This window comes from Pelodiscus sinensis, chromosome 17, assembly GCF_052426305.1.
Source record: "Pelodiscus sinensis isolate ZL-2025 chromosome 17, ASM5242630v1, whole genome shotgun sequence".
Taxonomy (NCBI): domain Eukaryota; kingdom Metazoa; phylum Chordata; order Testudines; family Trionychidae; genus Pelodiscus; species Pelodiscus sinensis.
In genome coordinates this window covers 12,126,279-12,145,730 of record NC_143068.1, presented here as the reverse complement: position 1 = coordinate 12,145,730, position 19,452 = coordinate 12,126,279, and the positions used below count along the sequence as shown (strand labels likewise).

Sequence of the window (19,452 nt, the reverse complement as noted above, 5' to 3'; positions counted from 1 at the left end):
AAATCATGCCAGTCTAAACGTAGCCCATTTGTTACTTCTGAGGGGTTGGTCTGTGGGCATTATCCAGGCTCACAGCATGTTCCGGTAACAAATATAAAGCAAAATTTCATACCTTCATATGCAATCTCGATAAATAAATGTTAGCCAGATAGTGATGCTTAACATATTGTCACTTTTCCAAGGATACCTTAGAAGGCAAACTTCACACAAGATTCAGGGCTTAAATTCAACTCGACCCTGATTATTTTCAAACCTGTGGGAGCCTCCAGGGCTGGGGACTTCAGCCACTCAGCTGCATGCTGCGGGACCTCTCCTTCCCCCATGGGGCTAAAGTCCTGAGCTCTGAATTGGAGGACGGGAGAAGCTCAGGGAAATACTCTTAGGCTACGTCTGCACTGGCCAGAACATATGAAAATGAGGCGTGGTGATGAATATCACTGCGCCTCATTTGCATACTTAATGGGCCACCATTTTGCAGAAGGGACTTTTGGACAAGAGCTGTATCTGCCGCTTATTTTCAGGCAGAACGGCTCTTGTGCAAGAGGGGGTTTTTGCACAAGAAGGAGCAGTGTAGACTGTTCTGTCTTATGCAAAGCCCCTTGTGCAAAAATGGTGGCTCATTAAGTATGTAAATGAGGTGCAGTGATATTCATCACCGCGCCTCATTTACATATGTTCTTGCACAAGACTGGCCAGGGTAGACGTAGCCTTAGAAAATTTAAGCCTTGACCAGATTTATCATAGTTTTGTAGTAAATGGTGATCATAATAGTGTATACGGTCACAACAATCATCATATGCCATCAGATTTAGGACATAAATACGTTGGTCCATTTTGGAGCACATGATACACAGGTGAACCATGACAGTGCTCCTAAAAGCATTACTGTATTTGAGTCACTCCGGACCTGATGCTGAGATGGGCTAAGCAGCGACACCTCTCGTTGAAACCAGTGCCCTTGGCAGTTCTCTGCTCAGACCTTAGATCAGCCCTTTAGTGCATATGTAAGTAGACATAAGAGAGAGCCAAATGAACCAGACATCGAACCCTTGACGTTAATAAGCAGGTACTCCCATAGGCAGAGAGGTCGACTGTCTTGCTGGGCCCCTGGTCAAGGGAGGAGGGTGTCTGCTCTGCAATATAATCTATGCTATCATGTGCCGAAAGTGTCCGTCTGCTATGTACATTGGACAAACATCTCAGACACTTCGCCAAAGGATTAATGCCCACAAAACAGATATCAGACAAGATCACAAAGAGAAAACAGTTTCTTGCCATTTTAACCAGAAAGGACACTCTCTCAATGACTTGACCACCTGCATTCTGCTACAAAGACCTTTTACATCTGCACTTGAAAGGGAATCCTCTGAACTGTCATTCATGTTAAAATTCGACACTTTACAAAAAGGACTTAACAAACATTTGAACTATCTCACCCATTACCAAGACAGTTTCCCCAATTATCACCTCTAATACCATTAACTCACAAACATCCCACTCTCCCTACCTCTAATATCATCAATTCACAGACACTTACCTACCTTCCTCCCCCCCCCCCCGCCCTGCATCCTCCTCCTGTTCTGCAATGTGATTTGTCCTTTTCATATTTGTTCATTTTTTAAAATTGTATCCTTTGGTATATATGGTTGTGACTACTTTCTTCCACTATTTGATCTGAGGAAGTGGGTCTGGCCCACGAAAGCTCATCATCTAATAAACCATCTTGTTAGTCTTTAAAGTGCTACATTGTCCTGCATTTTGCTTCAGCTACCCCAGACTAACACGGCTACATCTCTATCACTGCTCTGCAGGCTCAGAAGGGACGGGGCCTGAGGGCAGGGCAGATGGTAGGCAGCCCTCAGTGCTGGCCAGAGAGCACCAGGTCTCCCTCAGGAAACACTCAGTGCTGCCCGGAGTGAGCCTGTGTGTGCCCCAGCAGTGGTTTAAAAGCCCCACGGCTCTGGGAAGTCTGGGTCCTTTTGTATCGTTGGGTCCTGGAGCAGTTGCCCCCTTTGCCCCCACCCTGTCGATGGGCCTGCCCATAGTCCTAATGGACTCAGTAACTGCTCACCAGTCTGAGTGAGGGATTCACAGTCTAGTCCTCACAGTAAGCTGAATGCACCCGTAGGGTGTCTCCTTTGAAGCTAATAAACTGACACTAAGGATGAACTTGGCCTAATATATTTAGTTATTAGTGTGACTGTTTTGCTAGGCTGAGTCTACATCCTGTGATTGAAGTCTTCCATCTTTTTGCCCTTCTAAGATCTCCAGTGGGGCAGAGTTCCTTGTGTTTAATAAATCTCCGTGTATTTGTCTACCTGTTGTAACTGAGGGGAACAAAGTGGAGCAGAGAGGTTGCTTGTTTAAAAAATTAGTCTTAATTTCTCTCAGGATTGTCTCTGTCTAGTCAAGTTTGTTTTAAACTAATGGAAGCAATTAGTGATTCACAGAGGGACTTTGTCTAAGAGGTAGCCATTTCCAGATAATGGAGCATAAAAGTCGGCACAGTGACATATGACACTTACGCAGCATATTGGAGCAGTGGATTTTGTGTCTTAAACAGATGTTTAAATGTATTGACTCTTGAACCAATATTTACAGATTTGTTTCACTTTGTACATTGTGTGCTTTTAATTTGAATGAAATCAAACTGTGTTGAATTGTTTTTAAAAGGCAACCATTATAGTCAGTCAGTCTCTTTCTTTCTTTCTTTCTTTCTTTCTTTCTTTCTTTCTTTCTTTCTTTCTTTCTTTCTTTCTTTCTTTCTTTCTTTCTTTCTTTCTTTCTTTCTTTCTTTCTTGTACCTGTTTGTGTTTTTTAGAGTTTGCAGTTCCATTACATAAATCAGGGCTAAAAATGCCCCCAGATTTCTTTTGTATAGCACATAGATTGCATGGCAGGAGTGGTATGAAAATAAATAGAAAGATTTTTGCTATTTATTTATCTATCTATCCTGCCAATGGGGGAGGGAGTAAAGAGGGACAGTCACCTTAGGGCCTGGCACTTCAAAAGGACTTGGAGCTCCTAGTGATGGTGGTGCCAACAGATCGCTGCCCTCGGTGCACTGTGCAGCTCTGAAGGCTGTAAGGGAGGGGCATGCTACAATCCAGGAGGCATGGAGTGCTGGCTGCCCCAGAACCTCCGTACTCTTCCCAAAGCCCTGTCCTTTCTAGAGGCATGGAGCTGGGTCCCCCCACACACCTTGCCCCATGGCCCGCTTGGCTGCCAGCTCTGCTCCTATCTGTCTATCTAGGGATTTGCCTACACAAACTTTTAAGCTATGTCTACACAACTACTTATATGGGCAAAAACCCCCTCTTGCACAGGAGCCGTTTAATTAGGGATGTAAAAAAATCTCTACTGGTGAGCAACATAAATTTTGCCAGCATAAGTGATACTGTGAATAGCGTTTGTCGATGGGTGAATGTCTCCTGCCAACATAGCTACTGCTGCTTGTTGAGGTGGTTTAATTATGTTGACATAAGGGCTCTCTCCTGTCAGCATGGAGCAGCTACACAAGAAATCTTACAGCAGCAAAGCTGCATCGGTACAACTAGACTGCTATAAGCTCTCCAGTGTAGACATAGCTTTAGTTTGCACCAAGATGGAGTGCAAATCGACCCCCGACTAGCCTGCCACTCACAAGCTGCTCATGTGGGCCCAGGTGATGTGCACTAACAGTGCTTTGAAACAGAAGTAGATTAAAGTGCACTAAGGAACTGTTAGTGCACATCCACAGGGTCTCCACGGATACTTAGTGCAGGGTAGATTCACATCCCAGCTTCTTGCAAACTAAGGATGTGTCTAAACTACACCCCCCTCCTGTTGCACGAGGCAAAGGGATTGGTTGGAAAAGGCTTTCCTTGTCAACCGATTCCCATCTAGACTGTCGCTTTTTGCCAGCCAAGTGCCGCATCAGCAAAAAGCAGCAGCCATTTCTATTCAAATGAATCACGGGATATTTGCAATAGTGATGTGCCTAATCTACATCCCTGAGTCGACAGAGGGGTGTAGTTTAGACACACCTTACATGTTTCTCAAGACAAGCCCTGAATGTGTTCTTACATATTTATCACTAGAAGCCTTTCCAGCATTGCTCGGTTCCTTCAGGGCAGGGGGCTGTGGGTGTGGCAGGTGCAGGAGTCAGGACAGAGGCTTGAGGATGTGGAACTCAGGGGAGTTGGTGGGAGGTGTAAGGGGACTCAGGGCAGGGGGGGAGCTCAGGATAGGGGGCTGGGAGGCCAGGAGGGCTTACTGGGGCCGCCCATTGTGGGGTAGCTGGTGCTGCTCCCATGGCGGTTCCTCACAGGGAGGGTGGGGCTGGGCTGACAGTGAGCTGTTCTTGGGTGGAGCGTGGATTCCTGTCCCACCCTCTCCCGCAGCCAATGGGCAGAAGGCTCCCTGCAGGTGGGGAGCCAGGGCTGGGTTGCCCTTGCAGCTCCTCACAGGTGGGACTACACTATCCTCCTCCTGCCTCCAGCCAGCAGCTCCTCGGGAGGGGCCAAGGCTGCTGGCCAGAGGGGCTCTCCACCCCATTTCCAGCACTTTGGCCAAGGCTAGAGAAGGAGGTGTTTTCAGGGAGGGGGCCACTTACCTCTGGCCAGTAGCCTGCAATATAGAGAACCCATCCCAAGTTGTCCACTCTTCCTGTTGCAGCCGTACCTCTATGGTCACTCTGCATTATATCTCTCCCTCATTTCCCCAGAGGTCATTGTGGAGCACAATAGTGCCTCCTATCAGACCTCTCCCTTTCCATGATATGGAGAACAGTTGAATTCTAGGTATATCCCATTTTCCTGGACCAACTAAATCCAGACATTGCTGTAACACACACACACTGAGAGAGAGAGAGAGAGAGAGAGAGAGAGAGAGAGAGAGAGATGAATTGGATGGGGGGCTAAATTGTCAAAAGCTCCTGAGGAATTTAGGACCTGAAGTCCCATTGCAAGTTGGTCTCCAAATCCCATTGGGGAATTGGAATCTACTAAAATGCTAAATACATCATGATTTTCTGATGCTAACATAGCTTGGGTTGTGTGTGATGCCATCCAAACCTTACAGCTGTGTCTACATTGGCACCCTTTTCTGTAAAAGGGATGCTAATGAGAAACTTCGGAATTGCAAATGCCATGGGGGATTTAAATATCCCCCACGGCATTTGCATGAATATGGCTGCCGCTTTTTTCCGGCTCGGGGTTTTGCCGGAGAAAAGCGCCAGTCTAGACGGGATCTTGCGGAAAATAAAGCCTTTTCCGGAAGATCCCATATTCCTACTTTCAAGGAATTTGGTTTAGATGGAGCCCGTCTTTCCTGCATAGGCTCCCCCTTTCAAGTAGGAATAAGGGATCTTCCGACAAAGGCTTTATTTTCCGCAAGATCCTGTCTAGACCGGCGCGTTTCTCCAGCAAAACCCCGAGCCGGAAAAAAGCGGCATTTGAAATTCCGAAGTGTCTCATTAGCATCCCTTTTACGGAAAAGGGTGCCAATGTAGACACAGCCTACATGTTTATACTTATTCAGACTTTAGTGTGCTCCTCATCATGGGCCTTGTCTATAGGCAGTAGACAGTCATTTAAAGTGTCAAGAAACTTTATCTCTGCATCCCATCCTGAGGTGAAATGTACCCTGTCAATATGGGGGTAGCTGAAGTTTCCCATTGAGTTTTCTTATTTTTGATAATCTCTGTCCTATGTACCTTAGCATTTCACAGTCACTATCACCATCTTGGCTAGATGGTCGATAATAGATCCCTACTGCTCTATTCTTATTATTAAAAAACAGAATTACAATCCATAGAGATTATATGGTACAATTTGGTTCATTTACGATTTTTACTTCATTTGGTTCTATGCTTTCTTTCATATATGCTTTCTTTCATATATCTGTTATCTCAATATCCTCCTTTAATATGAGGCACTCTAGTTCACCCTTGTTATTCAGACTTCTAATTTGTATATAAGCACTTAATAAACATACCACTTTTTAACTATCTGCTGTTATATGATGTGATTTAATTGGACTCTTTTGATTGTTTATCATCAGCTCTTATCTCTGTTATATCATCTTCCATCCTCTCCTCCTTACTAGGATATAGAGCAGGGGTAGGGAAACGAAGGCCCCGGGGGCAGGTGTAGTCCCTGCCTTGCCTAGATCCAGCCCCCAAGGCTCAGGCCCCCAGCATTGGGGAGCTTGTGCTGGCACTCCAGCCCTCAGCCACCATCCCTCTGCATGAGTGGAGCACACAAAATCTACTAGCCTGGGCTCTCCCCCCCCCCCCCCCCCATACTCTGGTGTACAAGGGGAATGTGGGGAGTGTCTTTCTTCTTCTCAGTTAGAGCCCACGTCAGATTTTTCTGTAGGTTAGCAGCCTCTGACCCCAAAAAAGTTTCCCACCCCTGATATAGAGAGTATCTATTAATATACTCCCCCAAGAGATGTTTCTGTGTGATCCATGTACTCTCCCCCAGTCCTTAATTTAAAAACTGCTCTACGACCTTTTTAATGTTAAGTGTCAGCAATCTGGTTACATTTTGGTTTAGATGGAGCCCGTCTTTCCTGCATAGGCTCCCCCTTTCCAAAAAGGGTCTCCAGTTCTTAATAAATTTCTCCTCCTTAAATCATTGGTTTCATCCGTACATTGAGACTCAGTATTTCTGCCTGTCTACCTGGTCCTGTGGGTGGAACTGGAAACATGTCAGAGAACGCTACCACTTGGATTTCAATCTCTTATACCTAGCAGCCTAAATTTGGCCTCCAGCACCTCTCTCCTTTCTCTCTATATATCATTGGTACCTACATTTGCCACAACCACTGGCACCGCCTCAGCACTACACATACATCTGTCTAGATGTCTCAAGAGATCTGCAAGCTTCACACCAGGCAGGCAAGTCATCCTGTGGTTCTCCCAGTCATTGCAAATCCAGCTGTTTGTTTCTAATGATCGAATCCCCCATTACTAACACCTATCTCTTCCTAATAACTGGATTTCCCTAGCCCAGAGAGGAATCCCCAGTGTGAGAGGAGACAATGGGTACGTCTACACAAGCCCCCTAGATCAATCTGGGGAGGCTAATGAGGGTGTAACAGGGCAGCTGCCCTGTACTGGCCCTTTAAGAGCCAAACCCTGGCCTGGAGCAGGCCCGGGGAGTTCAGCCCAGCTGGGTGACATTGGCCAATTAAGGCCCAGCTGGGAGCTATAAAGGGGAAGGGCTGCTTCAGCACAGGCAGTGTGAGCCTGGCTACTGAGGGAGCAGGATGCTCTCTGGAGCTAGGGCAGGGCTAGAGAGCCAGGTTGGGCCAGGGCGCTCGGACAGACAAGACGGCCAGCCTGCTAGGCCTGCAGCAAGGCCTGCTGGAGAGACACCAAACCCCCGGAAGGGGGGCTCAGAGCGAGTGACTTGAGCACTGCCGGAGGGCAGTGTGGCGAAGAGAGCAACGCGACCGGAAGATTCCAGAGGGGAAATGCCATGTGAGCTGAGGCCTGTGCGGGTGGAATGGACTGATTCCGGGGCCAGATGATGGACCCCCGCTACGGTGGTGAGTGACCCCCCCTCACAGAGGGCGATCGGAATTGCAAATCAAGCCCGGGATTTAAATATCCTGCGCTTGATTTGTATGTTCCTGGCCGGTCGCCATTTTAGAAATTGACTAGCCTGAAGTAACTGCCCGCATCTACGCACAGCAGTGGAATGGGATTCCGATTTAAAGCCCATAATTTGAATTAGCGGGTAAACCTCATTGCAGGAGGAATACCAGCTAATTCGAGTTAGGGCTTTAAATCGGAATCCTGTTTCACTGACTCGTGTAGACGCGGACAGTTACTTCAGGCTAGTCAATTTCTAAAATGGCGACTAGCCTGGAAAATGCAAATCAAGTGCAGGGCTTGATTTGCAATTCCGGTTGCCCTCATTAGCCTCCCTAGATCAATCTAGGGGGCTAGTGTAGACATACCCCCAGATACCCTCTGGAGAGAGCATCCCAACTAAGGGATTGTTTCCTCTCCAGTTGGGTGTTCTCATCCCTGAGCCTTTCATCCTCCTCAGCAGCACAGGAGCTGTCTGACCTGGGGTGGGACAGTTCTTCTGTGTCCCAGAAAGTTTCATCTATATGCCTCTTTGCCTCCCTTAGTTATTCCAGTTCAGCCACGCTGGTCTCCAAAGCCAATTCATAGTCCCTGGGGGCCAGGAACTCCTTGCACCAAATGCACACTTATGCCACCTGCCCATAAGGCAGATAATCATACTTGCTACATTGGGTGAAATAAATTGCATAGCCCCACTCTGTTGCTGGGCTTTTGCCTGCATTCTCATTTTACTCCTAGGCTGTGTCTAGACTGCATCCCTTTTCCGTAAAAGGGATGCAAATTAGACGTATCGCAATTGCAAATGAAGCGGGCATTTAAATCTCCCCCGCTTCATTAGCATAAAAATGGCTGCCGCTTTTTTCCGGCTCGAAGCTTTGCTGGAAAAAAGCACCAATCTAGACGTGGATCTTTCGGAAAATAAAGCCTTTTCTGAAAGATCCCTTATCCCTCTTAAAATGAGGGATAAGGGATCTTTTAAGAGGGATTTTAAAAGGGATAAGGGATCTTTTGGAAAAGGCTTTATTTTCCAAAAGATCCGTGTCTAGACTGGCGCTTTTTTCTGGCAAAGCTCCGAGCCAGAAAAAAAGCGGCAGCCATTTTTATGCTAATGAAGCAGGGGAGATTTAAATCCCCGCTTCATTTGCAATTGCGATATGTCTAATTTGCATCCCTTTTACAGAAAAGGGATGCAGTCTAGACACAGCCCTAGAGATTATCCTTTCTTGATGTTTCTTTTTTGAAATCAGGCGGCTTTGGTTTTGTTTAAAGAAGCTTAAAGAGTGTTAAGTGTATCCCCACTCCTCCCCCCAACCTCTGCCTCTGAACTCCCTAACAAAGCTCCTCTGTTAGCCCAACTTTTGTTTCTTAACTTTTGACTGGAGAACCTGACAATGCTTTTTGGGGACCATCTCAGAGGGGTAGCTGTGTTAGTCTGTATCTGCTAAAACAAGGAGGAGTCCTATGGCACCTTTAGGGTTGCCAGGTGTCCGGTATTGACCTGGACAGTCTGGTATTTTCACTTCCTGTTCTGTAAAAAAAAAATCAGAAAATACCTGTGACGGACCGGGCCGTGTCTGGGCACAGCTGAGGGCGTCCGCTCAGGGCGAATTGCTCGAATCCAGGGCTCCTTACAGTCCCCCTGACTGGCGACCTCTCCAAACAGGCCACAAACCAGTCTCACAGAGCGCTTCAGCAGCCTGCCTGAAGCCTCCCGAGCGAAACCCCTCCGACACCCCAGCAATATCCGTGCCCCAGATGGCCCCGGGCCTATACACAGGTGGGGGGTCCTAGCACCCAATCCCACCTACCCCGAACAAGTTCTGTCCGGTTCCAAGAAACCAGCCACAGATCCCTGGTCAATTTACCCTCTGGACCTTACCACAAATCACGCTAGGCCAATCCTTTAGAATCTATATCTAAAGGTTTATTATTACAAGAAAGAAAAGCCTAAGAGTAAGGTTATTAAAGTACAGTAAGTTACATGCACCGAATCTCCCAGTTCTCGATGCAGGCTCTAGCAGAGATGTTGCAGCTGCTGGTTTAAAAGTTCTTATTGCACATCCTACGATCAGGATGGGTTCACAGGTCTTCCGGGCTCTTCAATCCCTGCAGTGCTGCCTCTGGGATGAAGTGCTGAGCTGAGAACAAAATGGCATCGACCACATGGCCTCTTTATACTCCTTCCTGGCCTCTTCTAGTATGTAGCAGGTCACCTGGACCTCAGCCTCTCTGTGTTCCCTGCTGGCTGCTCTCAGGACAGCCCCCATTCTTTGGGTGTGTCTTTGGCCCATTGAGAACCATTGTCCCACAGGTAATTAGCATGTCCACAGGCTCCACAGGCTCGGCCCTGCCCAGTGCTTAACCACATGCAGGGAAATCTTCAGTTTCCACACAGATTACAGATCTACACACACAGACATTATATACTCACATAAACAGTGTACACAGGATCAGAAAACAACAAGCTCCCATTCAATACCCCACATGGCTCCCTTTCATACAGATTTCTGGGACCAACACCCCCACCTAGGGGTGCAGCAGCGATCTGGCTGCTTCCCTCCAATTCGGTAATGTGACAATACCGGACACTTAAAATGTCCAGTATTTTCTGATTTTTTTTTTCCCGGCCAGGAGGTGAAAATACCGGACACTTGGCAACCCTACAACACACTCAACAACTGAGCTGCAGGTATCCCGAAAAAGCAATGCAGTCTAGACATAGCCTGTGTGTGAAATCTAAAATAAAAAAAGGCATGTTCTTACAATCTGCCTCTGCTAAAGGGGTTTTGTATTTTGGGGAAATGTAATCTGAGTACAGCAGAATATTCAGACAGCCCTAAAATATTTTTAAAAGAAATTACACATGCAAACATTTGCTGGGAGGGGAAGTTAGGGAGAAGAGGAATATGTGGGGACGGACTGGAGCTGCAGTGATAGAAGGGGAATAAATGGGGACCAGAGATGGTGAACAGCTGTGAGCATAGATTGGGGAAGGGAAACATGGAGGTCAGATGGGAAAAAATGGTTCAGGTGCATTTGTCAGCCTCATCCTCCCTTGATCTTGGGGTAGGGGAATTGGTGCTAGGTAACCTTACCTGCCCATAAGAAAACTGTCAGCTGTCTGTGTGGGGGCACTACTGCAGGGAAATCCTCAGCAGTGTGAGAAACCCCCTGTAAATAGCTCCTTAATTGCTCTTTAAATAGCCCATTATCAGCTCTTTAAATAGCTCCCCCCCTCCTTAAATAGCTCCTGAGTCCCTGCCAGTTCTTTACATGGGTCCCTGCTGATTCTTTAAATATTCCCCTGCTGTTTTTTGCCATTGCTCAGCCAGCTCTTGCGGGAGCTGCGCACCAAGGTGCACCTCCTTACTTTCACCTGTGGCAGTATCTCAAAGTGATCCCAGGACTTCAGCAGCTGTAACCGGCCTGAAATAGAATTCTCAGTCTAAACAGCCACAGACTTTGGGAACATTGCGATTTAGTTCCACATCCGAACTTTGTGGTTTGGAGCAATCTCCAGAAGGGATGTAAAATCCCAGTTAATCAGTTAACGCAGCGTTTCCCAAACTATGGGCCGCGGCCTGGTACTGGACCGCGGGGGAAAAAAAAAACCAGGCCTTGCATTGGCTGCCGGGAGGGGAGCAGAGCAGGACAGGCTGGGAGGAGGGGGGGGGAGGAACCAGCCGCTGGGAAGCAGTGCTGGGGGCAGTGGGGCTGTCTGGTGGAGATCCAGGCAGGCAGTGAAAGCAGGGCCGGGAATGGCGGGGCTGTCCCGCAGAGATCCAGGCAGGCGGGTGGCGAAAGCATGGCTGGGGGTAGTGGGACTGTCCCGGTGGAGATCCGAGCAGGCGGGCGGGCGGCCAAAGCAGGGCTGGGAGCGGTGGGTCTGTGCCGCAGAGATCTGGGCGGGTGGCGAAAGCAGGGCTGGGGGCAGCGGGGCTGTCCCGTGGAGATGCAGGTGACGAAAGCAGGAGTGGGGCTGTCCCGTGGAGATGTGGACAGGCAGCGGAAGCAGGGTTGGGGGCAGCGGGACTGTCCAGCAGAAATGGGGAGGAGGGGAGCAGCAGAAGTAGGGTTGGGGTGGCGGACGGGCATCAGAATCAGGGTTGGGGGTAGCAGGGCTGTCCAGCGGCGGAGATTGGAGAGGGCAGGCAGCGGAACCAGGGCTGCATGGGGGAGGGTGGGGGGCTAGCCGGGGGAGATCAGGAGGAGGAGGATGGGAGAATCAGCTGCCAGAAGCAGGGCTGGATGGGAGCAGTGGGACTGGTGGGGGGGAGGGTCGTCGGGGGAAGGGGCTGACCGGGGGAGATTGGTGGGTGGCGGGGGGAACTGGCTGCTGGAAGCAGGGCTGGATGGGGGCAGCAGGGCTGGACTGGGGAGATCAGGAAGAGTAAAGGGGGAGAGCGGGACTGACCTGGGCAGACCCTGACAGATGAGCGAGTCTGGCCGGGGATTCCATTTTTTCCCCCTTCTCCCCCACATACCTTCCCTGGAGTAGTTGCGAACTGCCTAGCAGGTAGACATACTCAGACAGTGTGAGCACATCTACCAGCCAGGCAGCTAAGGACTAATACACCTAATTATAATAAAACTTACCTAATTAGAAAATACCAGGCATTTTATATGTCTGGTAATGTATCCATTTCTTTCCCAGACAAAACCTTCAAATATCGGCCTGTCCAGTACAAAACCGGACACCTGTCAACCCTCCCCTTCCTTGCACCCTCCCTCTTAGCCAGATACCCTACCCCCAATCTGCTCTTGCTCCCGCCTCCTGAAGTGCTCATGTGGTGCCTGGTTGCCCAAGCCCTGGCCCAGGCTGGGTGGAGGATGCAGCCGGGTGAAACACTGAAAATTTATTCATTTTTCATTCTTTTTTTTAATATGCATTTATAGTTTTGGGCTGCAAAAGACAATACTGACAAAAAACAGCTTCCAACTAACGTAAAAAGTTTGGGAAACCCTGATCTAGCCAGCTTTCTATCCATCTTACAGTCCATTTATCCAATCCACATTCCCTTAACTTGCTGGCAAGAATATTGTGGGTGACTGTATCAAAAGCTTTGCTGATGCTGGCACTGGAGGCTTTGGGAGGACCAGAAACAACTTATTTGAATATTCATCATTTGCTTATTGAATATGCAAATATGCAAATGAATGTTACCGGTCCTCCAAAAGCTTGTGAATGGATTTACTGGTCTCCGTGTCAAAAAGTTTGGGAACCCCTGAGTTAACGGGATACATGTTAGGTTAACCTAATATTTAATTGGTTAATCGACTAAGCAGGATCTCAGTGCTCCAGCCATAAGGCTCCCACTCCCAGCTCCATGCTAGAGTTGGGGCTGCCAACAGCTCCCAGCCCCCGTGCTGGGGCTGCTCTGGCTCTGCCAGCTCCCACACTGGAGCTGGGACTAGCTGTCGGCTCCCAGACCCAGCCACACAGGGCTGCCTGCCAGGGCTGGAGCAGCCCTCCACCCGCAGCAGGGCATGGACGGAGGGCTGCTCCTAGGGAACCAGTTAATCGTTAGCCAGTAAGGATCAGCCAGTTACCCCTTCACATCCTTAATCTCCAGTATTTACTAACATCATGGAAGATTATTTCTGTAGTCTTTCACCATCCCTTAACCCAGCAAAACTCCTGGGCTGCGTCTAGACTGGCATGATTTTGCGCAAATACTTTTAACAGAAAAGTTTTTCCATTAAAAGTATTTGCGCAAGAGAGCGTCTATATTGGCATGTGCCTTTGCGCACAAGATTTGCTTTTGCGCAAAAGCATCTGTGCCACTGTAGACACTCTCTTGCGCAAGAAAGCTCTGATGGCCATTTTAGCCATCGGGCTTTCTTACGCAAGAAATTAACGTGGCTGTCTACACTGGCCCTCTTGCGCAAGAATACTTGCACAAGAGGGCTTATCCCTGAGCAGGAGCGTCGGAGTATTTGCGCAAGAATCGCTGATTTTGTACATTACAAAGTCAGTGTTCTTGCGCAAATACTCGCGGCCAGTGTAGACAGGCAGCAAGATTTTGCGCAAAAGCGACTGCTTTTGCGCAAAGTCATGCCAGTCTAGATGCACCCCTGTTCATCACAACAGAAGTTTTACCTTAGTAAGAACAGAACTTTAAGCTCCTGACCATCTTCCATTTTCTAGGACATCAGTGACAGGGCCTGAGACTACAGAACTCCAAGATAGGGGCGCAGAAAATTCCTGGGTTTTGTTCCTGTATTTGTCTCCTTCAGTGTCTTTGATGCAGATTGTAAACTCTTAAAGGCAGGGAGTGTTTCTCACTTTCCAAACGTCTGTAGGGAGATGTTCAAAGTTACGTATCCATACTAACCAAAATAAAGGTAACAATAATGTAATACACTATTTCTTAGAGAAAGCAAGTACAGGCAGTCCTTGGGTTACATGGATCCGACTTACATCGGATCCCTACTTACAAACGGGGTGAGGCAACCCCGCACTAGCTGCTTCCCCCCAGCAGACCAGGGAGATGCAGAGCGGCTTTTCTCAGCAGACACCTTAGCTTGAGAATAAAGGACTGAGGGAAGTGAGGTGCGGGAGAATAAAACTGAGCTCTGGAGAAATGTTTGGCTAGAGTTTCCCCTACAATATGTACCAGTTCCGACTTACATACAAATTCAACTTAAGAACAAACCTACAGTCCATATCTTGTACGTAACCCGGGGACTGCCTGTAATTATTTTTATTTGAACTTACAGCAATGCAGGAGATAATCATTCCTATTATGCAAAATATATTTTGGTGTCACACAGATGGGAGGCACAGATAGCTGGGGAGAGGGTTAAACTGAATATTCCAGATGAAACAGGCATAGAAGTTATTTGCTACCAACCATGCAACGACAACAAAGGGAAGTCGTAAAATAACACACTTTAGAAAACAAAACAGTGAAGAGCTTTTTTTCCCCTGGGTTTAGGAATAAACAGTAATTAAATCACCTAAAATGTGACAGTGAAATTGCTTGAAACAAAATCCACCTACTATAATTGCTTTGATACCCACATTTTTTTTAAATACTAGGTAACTTTATCCAGTGTTTTTTATCAGCAAAATGTGACACTTGCTGTTGGTGACTCATAATTTATGGCAGCATTAGCTGACAGTTCCAACTGCATCTAGATTAAAAATATGCACTAAAATGGTTTAAATAAATATATAATCTGGAAAGCCTCTGTAAGCAGCACAGTTATGAAATGATCTCGATACTAAACTCATTTAGAAATGCACTTTGCATAATGCAGCAGACGGCCGGCCCAGTGGTTGGAATGCTAGTCTAGGACTCAAGAGACCTAGATTCCACCTTGGGCAAGTCATTTAGGGCTTGTCTACAACAGGACATTCAGGAAAATGAATCTGAATTAGCTAAAGGTCAGAATTTGAAGTGAATTAGTTAAACCCCTGTTTGAATCCTCTTGTTTGGAATTAAAGTGTTCTCAATTTGGTTTAGTTTAATTTACTTCCAAAATGAATTAAGCTATCGTGAATTAAAGCCAATTGAATTCTGAATGAAAGTAGCCACACAGGGGTTTAATGCTGCTGAGCTAATCCACTGTAAAGTCATACCTTTAGTTAATTTGGATTAATTTTCCTGACTATCCCTGTCTAGACAAACTCCTAAGGGTATTTTTACACAGAGAAGAAAAACCCAAAGCTGGCCCGTGCCAGCCGACTCACCAGGGGCCCTGAGCCCAGAAGTCTACACAGCACTGAAACAGCCCCACAGCCTGAATCCCAGAAGCTATGAAGACATATCTTAAATGTCTCTGTCTCTGTTCCCTGTGTAATGATAGTACTTTCCTACCTCTTGGGAGTATTCAGAGGATAAATACATAAAAGACAGTGAGGTGCTCAGATACTACAGTGATAGGAGCCATCTAAGTACCTGTGGGTATGTCTACACTACGAAGTTAATTCGGACTAACGGATGTTAGTTCGAATTAACATTCATAGGCGCTCCACTAGCGCTCCACTAGTTCGAACTTAATTCGAACTAGCGGAGCACTTAGTTCGAACTAGGTAAACCTCATTTCACGAGGACTAAGCCTAGTTCGAACTTACTAGTTCGAATTAAGGGCTGTGTAGCCCCTTAATTCAAACTAGTGGGAGGCTAGCCCTCCACAGCTTTCCCTGGTGGCCACTCTGGGCACCACCAGGGAAACTCCTATGCCCCCCTCCCGGCCCCGGAGCCCTTAAAGGGGCACGGGCTGGCTACAGTGCCTGTGCCAGGTGTAAGCCTGCCAGCACCCAGCCAGCAGACCCTGAACCCGGCACGCCATGAGCCAGCCACCCGATGCCCCCCAGCCCTCCGCCTCTTCCCGGGACCAGGCTGGCAGCTCTCGGGAGCCTGGCCAGGACCGCAAGAGGCGGGCACCCGCCTGGTCTAGTGCAGACATCGTGGACCTCGTCCACGAACTCTGCACTAGGCACAGGAAAGTGGCCGTCTAGGGCAGGAGAACTGCCAGCCTGGCCACCCAGGAGCAGGTTTGCATGAAAATCAGGGTGGTCCACTGAGACCTCCGACCCTGAGCCCTGAGCTTAGAATGGCCGTACTGGGTCAGACCAAAGGTCCATCTAGTCCAGTAGCCTGTCTGCCAACAGCAGCCAACCCTAGGTACCCTGGAGGGGATGGACCAAAGACAGTGACCAAGCCATTTGTCTCGTGCCATCTCTCTCCAGCCTTCCACAAACTTTGGGCAGGGACACCATTTCTACCCCCTGGCTAATACCACTCCATGGACCCAACCTCCATGACTTGATCTAACTTCTCTTTAAACTCTGTTCTAGCTCTAGCCTTCACAGCCTCCTGCAGCAAGGAGTTCCACAGGTTGACTATTTGCTTTGTGAAGAAGAACTTTCTGTTATTAGTTTGAAGCCTGCTACCAATTCATTTCATCTGGTGTCCTCTAGTCCTTCTATTATGGGAACTAATGAAGAACTTTTCTTTATGCACCCTCTTCACAACACTCTTGCTTTTATAGACCTCTATCATATCCCCCCTCCATCTCCTCTTCTCAGAGCTGAAAAGTCCCAGTCTCTTTAGCCTCTCTTCATATGGGACCTGTTCCAAACCCCTGATCATTTTAGTTGCCCTCCCCCTCCAGCCTCTCTCTTCCCCTCTCCCACCTCTTTTTCCCAGTCTCCCCCAGTTTTATTCAATAAAGAAAGATTCTATTTTTGAACACACGTTTTCTTTATTTTGTACATCAGGAAGGGGGGCTAGGGAAGGGTAAGTGGAAGAAGGTGAGGGAGGAATGGGGTACGCACCCCCGATGGGGAGGACTGGGCTGGCTCTGTGGGCTTGTCGGGGTGGAAGCTCTCCTGCAGCCCCCCGATTGCCCTCTCCCCCCGGATGGCAGGCTGTGGCAAGTGCAGCCAGGGTGATGGCCGAGTGCTGTGATGTTTCACATGTGGGCACTCAGGGCACTCCAAGCCAGGACTGCTTTGCAAGCGGGGAACCCCTGAGAACTGTCTGTTCGGGGTGGGGGTCGGTTCCCTTTAAGCACAGCTAGCCTGAGATGGCTAGCCTGAGACAGCAGCTCCACGCTCTAAGTCCTAATCTGATGCCCTGCCGGCACTGCTTCTGGCCATCCTTAACCTCTGTTCAGGGTCCACTCTATGTGGACATGCTAGTTCGAATTAGCAAAATGCTAATTCGAACTAATTTTTAAGTCTAGCTGCGCTAATTCGAATTAGCTTAGTTCGAATTAACTAATTCGAACTAAGTTAGTTCGAGTTAGCGCTGTAGTGTAGACATACCCTAAGATAGATCGCTGTAAATCCATTTGCAGTTCCTTTAACTGCTGTAGTGTGTTTCTCTTCAGAGGGTGTATGTTTTTTCTGGTGGCTTCCTGGAGCAGTCAAAAACATTGTGGCTTGCAGGTTCAAATCCTGTCTAATCTATTGAGTGTGTTACAGGGTAGTTTGTTTTGTTTTTAACATAACTTTTGTGATATTCAACGTGGCATCCATAAACAATGTTTCTCAATCTCATTTTTAAATTACTTTTACCTACAAATTCACAAAGGTTTATAAGAACGAGAACTTTGATCTGATGATATTTAATGTGTTCCTTGCAGTTTGTAGCAGGTTTCAGCATTCCAACTCTTTCACTTGACTGTATTGTGTGGAACAATATCTGTCTAGTCGGTAAATTGTTGAAGGGTTATGCAAAAAAAAATTTGTCTAAAGAATACCCACAGTGGGGTAATAGACTCTAGTTGAATATAAAAGATAACGATGACAAGGGAGAAATCCACTTGTAGAAATGGGTAACAGCTGTGTTTTAGATTGAATGAAACTGTATCAAATTCTTCAAAAACGGCCCACAGCTTCTTCCCTGGGGATGGAGATAAAGCACAAGAGCATTCCTGAAAGGTCAAAGAAATAGTTAAATAATTTCCTTGATGGTTATTAGAGATAGAGAGCATGAAGTTGAAAATTAAATGTCTGAAACTTGGGTTTGATTGCTTTTTTTTAAAATCTGTCAATCTCAAGGCATGGTCTCTGTTTCTTGCCTCCTATTCTAGTGAAATTTAGTGGCTGTGCTGGGAACAACGGAATTCGGTATGAAACCAACAACTTGGACTTCAAAGTGAGGACAGATGGGACCATATATGCTGCCCACCAGGTGCAAATCCCCTCGAAGCAGACAGTGTTTATGGTAACTGCGTTGGACCACCAGGCCCTAGAGAGATGGGATACCATGGTCAGATTACTGGTAGGGGAGAAATCACAGCACAATGGACACAAGGTAAAGGCCTTAGGGCAGTCTTTGCTTAATTAAAATTGCCTCTTGTTGTTCGTGGAATCACAGAAATGCAGAGCTAGAAGGGACCTCAAGGGGTCATCTAGACCATCTTCATGCACTGAGGCAGGATTAAATGTACCTAGACCAAGGGGGGGCAATATTTGTGATGGGGGCCACTCCAAGATTTTGGTAAGTAGTAAAAGGCCGCACTTTTTATCGAGCGGGTGTGGGGTCTGGGATGGAGGCTGGGTACAGAAGAGAGCTTGAGAACTGGGGTGCAGGAGAGTGAGGTCTGAGAGGGAGTTTGGGTGAAGAAGAGGGTTGTGACCTGGGTCAGGGGAGTAAGATGCAGGGTCTGGGGGGAGGTATGGGTGCAGGAGAGGATTCTGGCCTGCGGAAGGAGCATAGGAGGGAGTGCAGGGTCTGGGAGAGAGTTGGGTGCAGGAGAGGGTGGAGTGTCAGAGGCAGGTTTGGCTGGGAGGTGCTTACCTAAGAGCACTCTCAGACAGGCATCTCTGCCTGCCAGCAGCCCCTGACTGGCTGTTCCATGTAGCTCTCTGGATTTCCGTTAAAAGCATTTTTGGAAAATCATGCCAGTCTAGATGTGGCCCCAGAGTTTACCTGTAACCTTTTCTCAAAACACACAGGATCACATTGTGTGCTGTTGCAGTGGTGTAAATGTGGAATAACCCCACTGATTCTGTTCCCACTGATGTGGCTAAGAGACAAAATGACCCGGGAAGTTTTCTACAATGGCTTTATAACAACACATTTCTCGGAACAAACAATCTGTCCCAAAAGCCCTAAAAATGGAGTGTGTTCCCACACTGGAGGATCCTGCTAGCACATTTTAGCACACTTTCTTCACAGACAAAAGGGTTGGAGCATCATTTCTGGCCTGATAAGCAACACTTTCTAGTGCCCTCAGTGGCCAAAAGGGCAGTCAGGAACAACTTGGCATCTTTGTGGCAGGTATCCAGTCTGCTGAGTACTAATGTCCCTTCTCTTTGGAGTTAAATAAACTAAGATCATTCCAAAAACCACCATTGGACACTTAGGGAAATTTCATAAGACATGGCGACCTAGTGACTAAGGAAGGAA

General features: G+C 47.6%; 1 protein-coding gene across 1 annotated transcript in view; it reads left to right on the top strand.

The window, feature by feature from the left end:
* CDH4 (cadherin 4) overlaps window positions 1–19,452 on the top strand; it is an 821,769-nt gene that overhangs the window by 488,445 nt on the left and 313,872 nt on the right. The window contains exon 3 of the mRNA XM_075901106.2: window positions 18,131–18,354. Coding sequence (XP_075757221.2) covers window positions 18,131–18,354 — 224 coding nt within the window. The remainder of the gene's footprint in view (window positions 1–18,130; window positions 18,355–19,452) is intronic.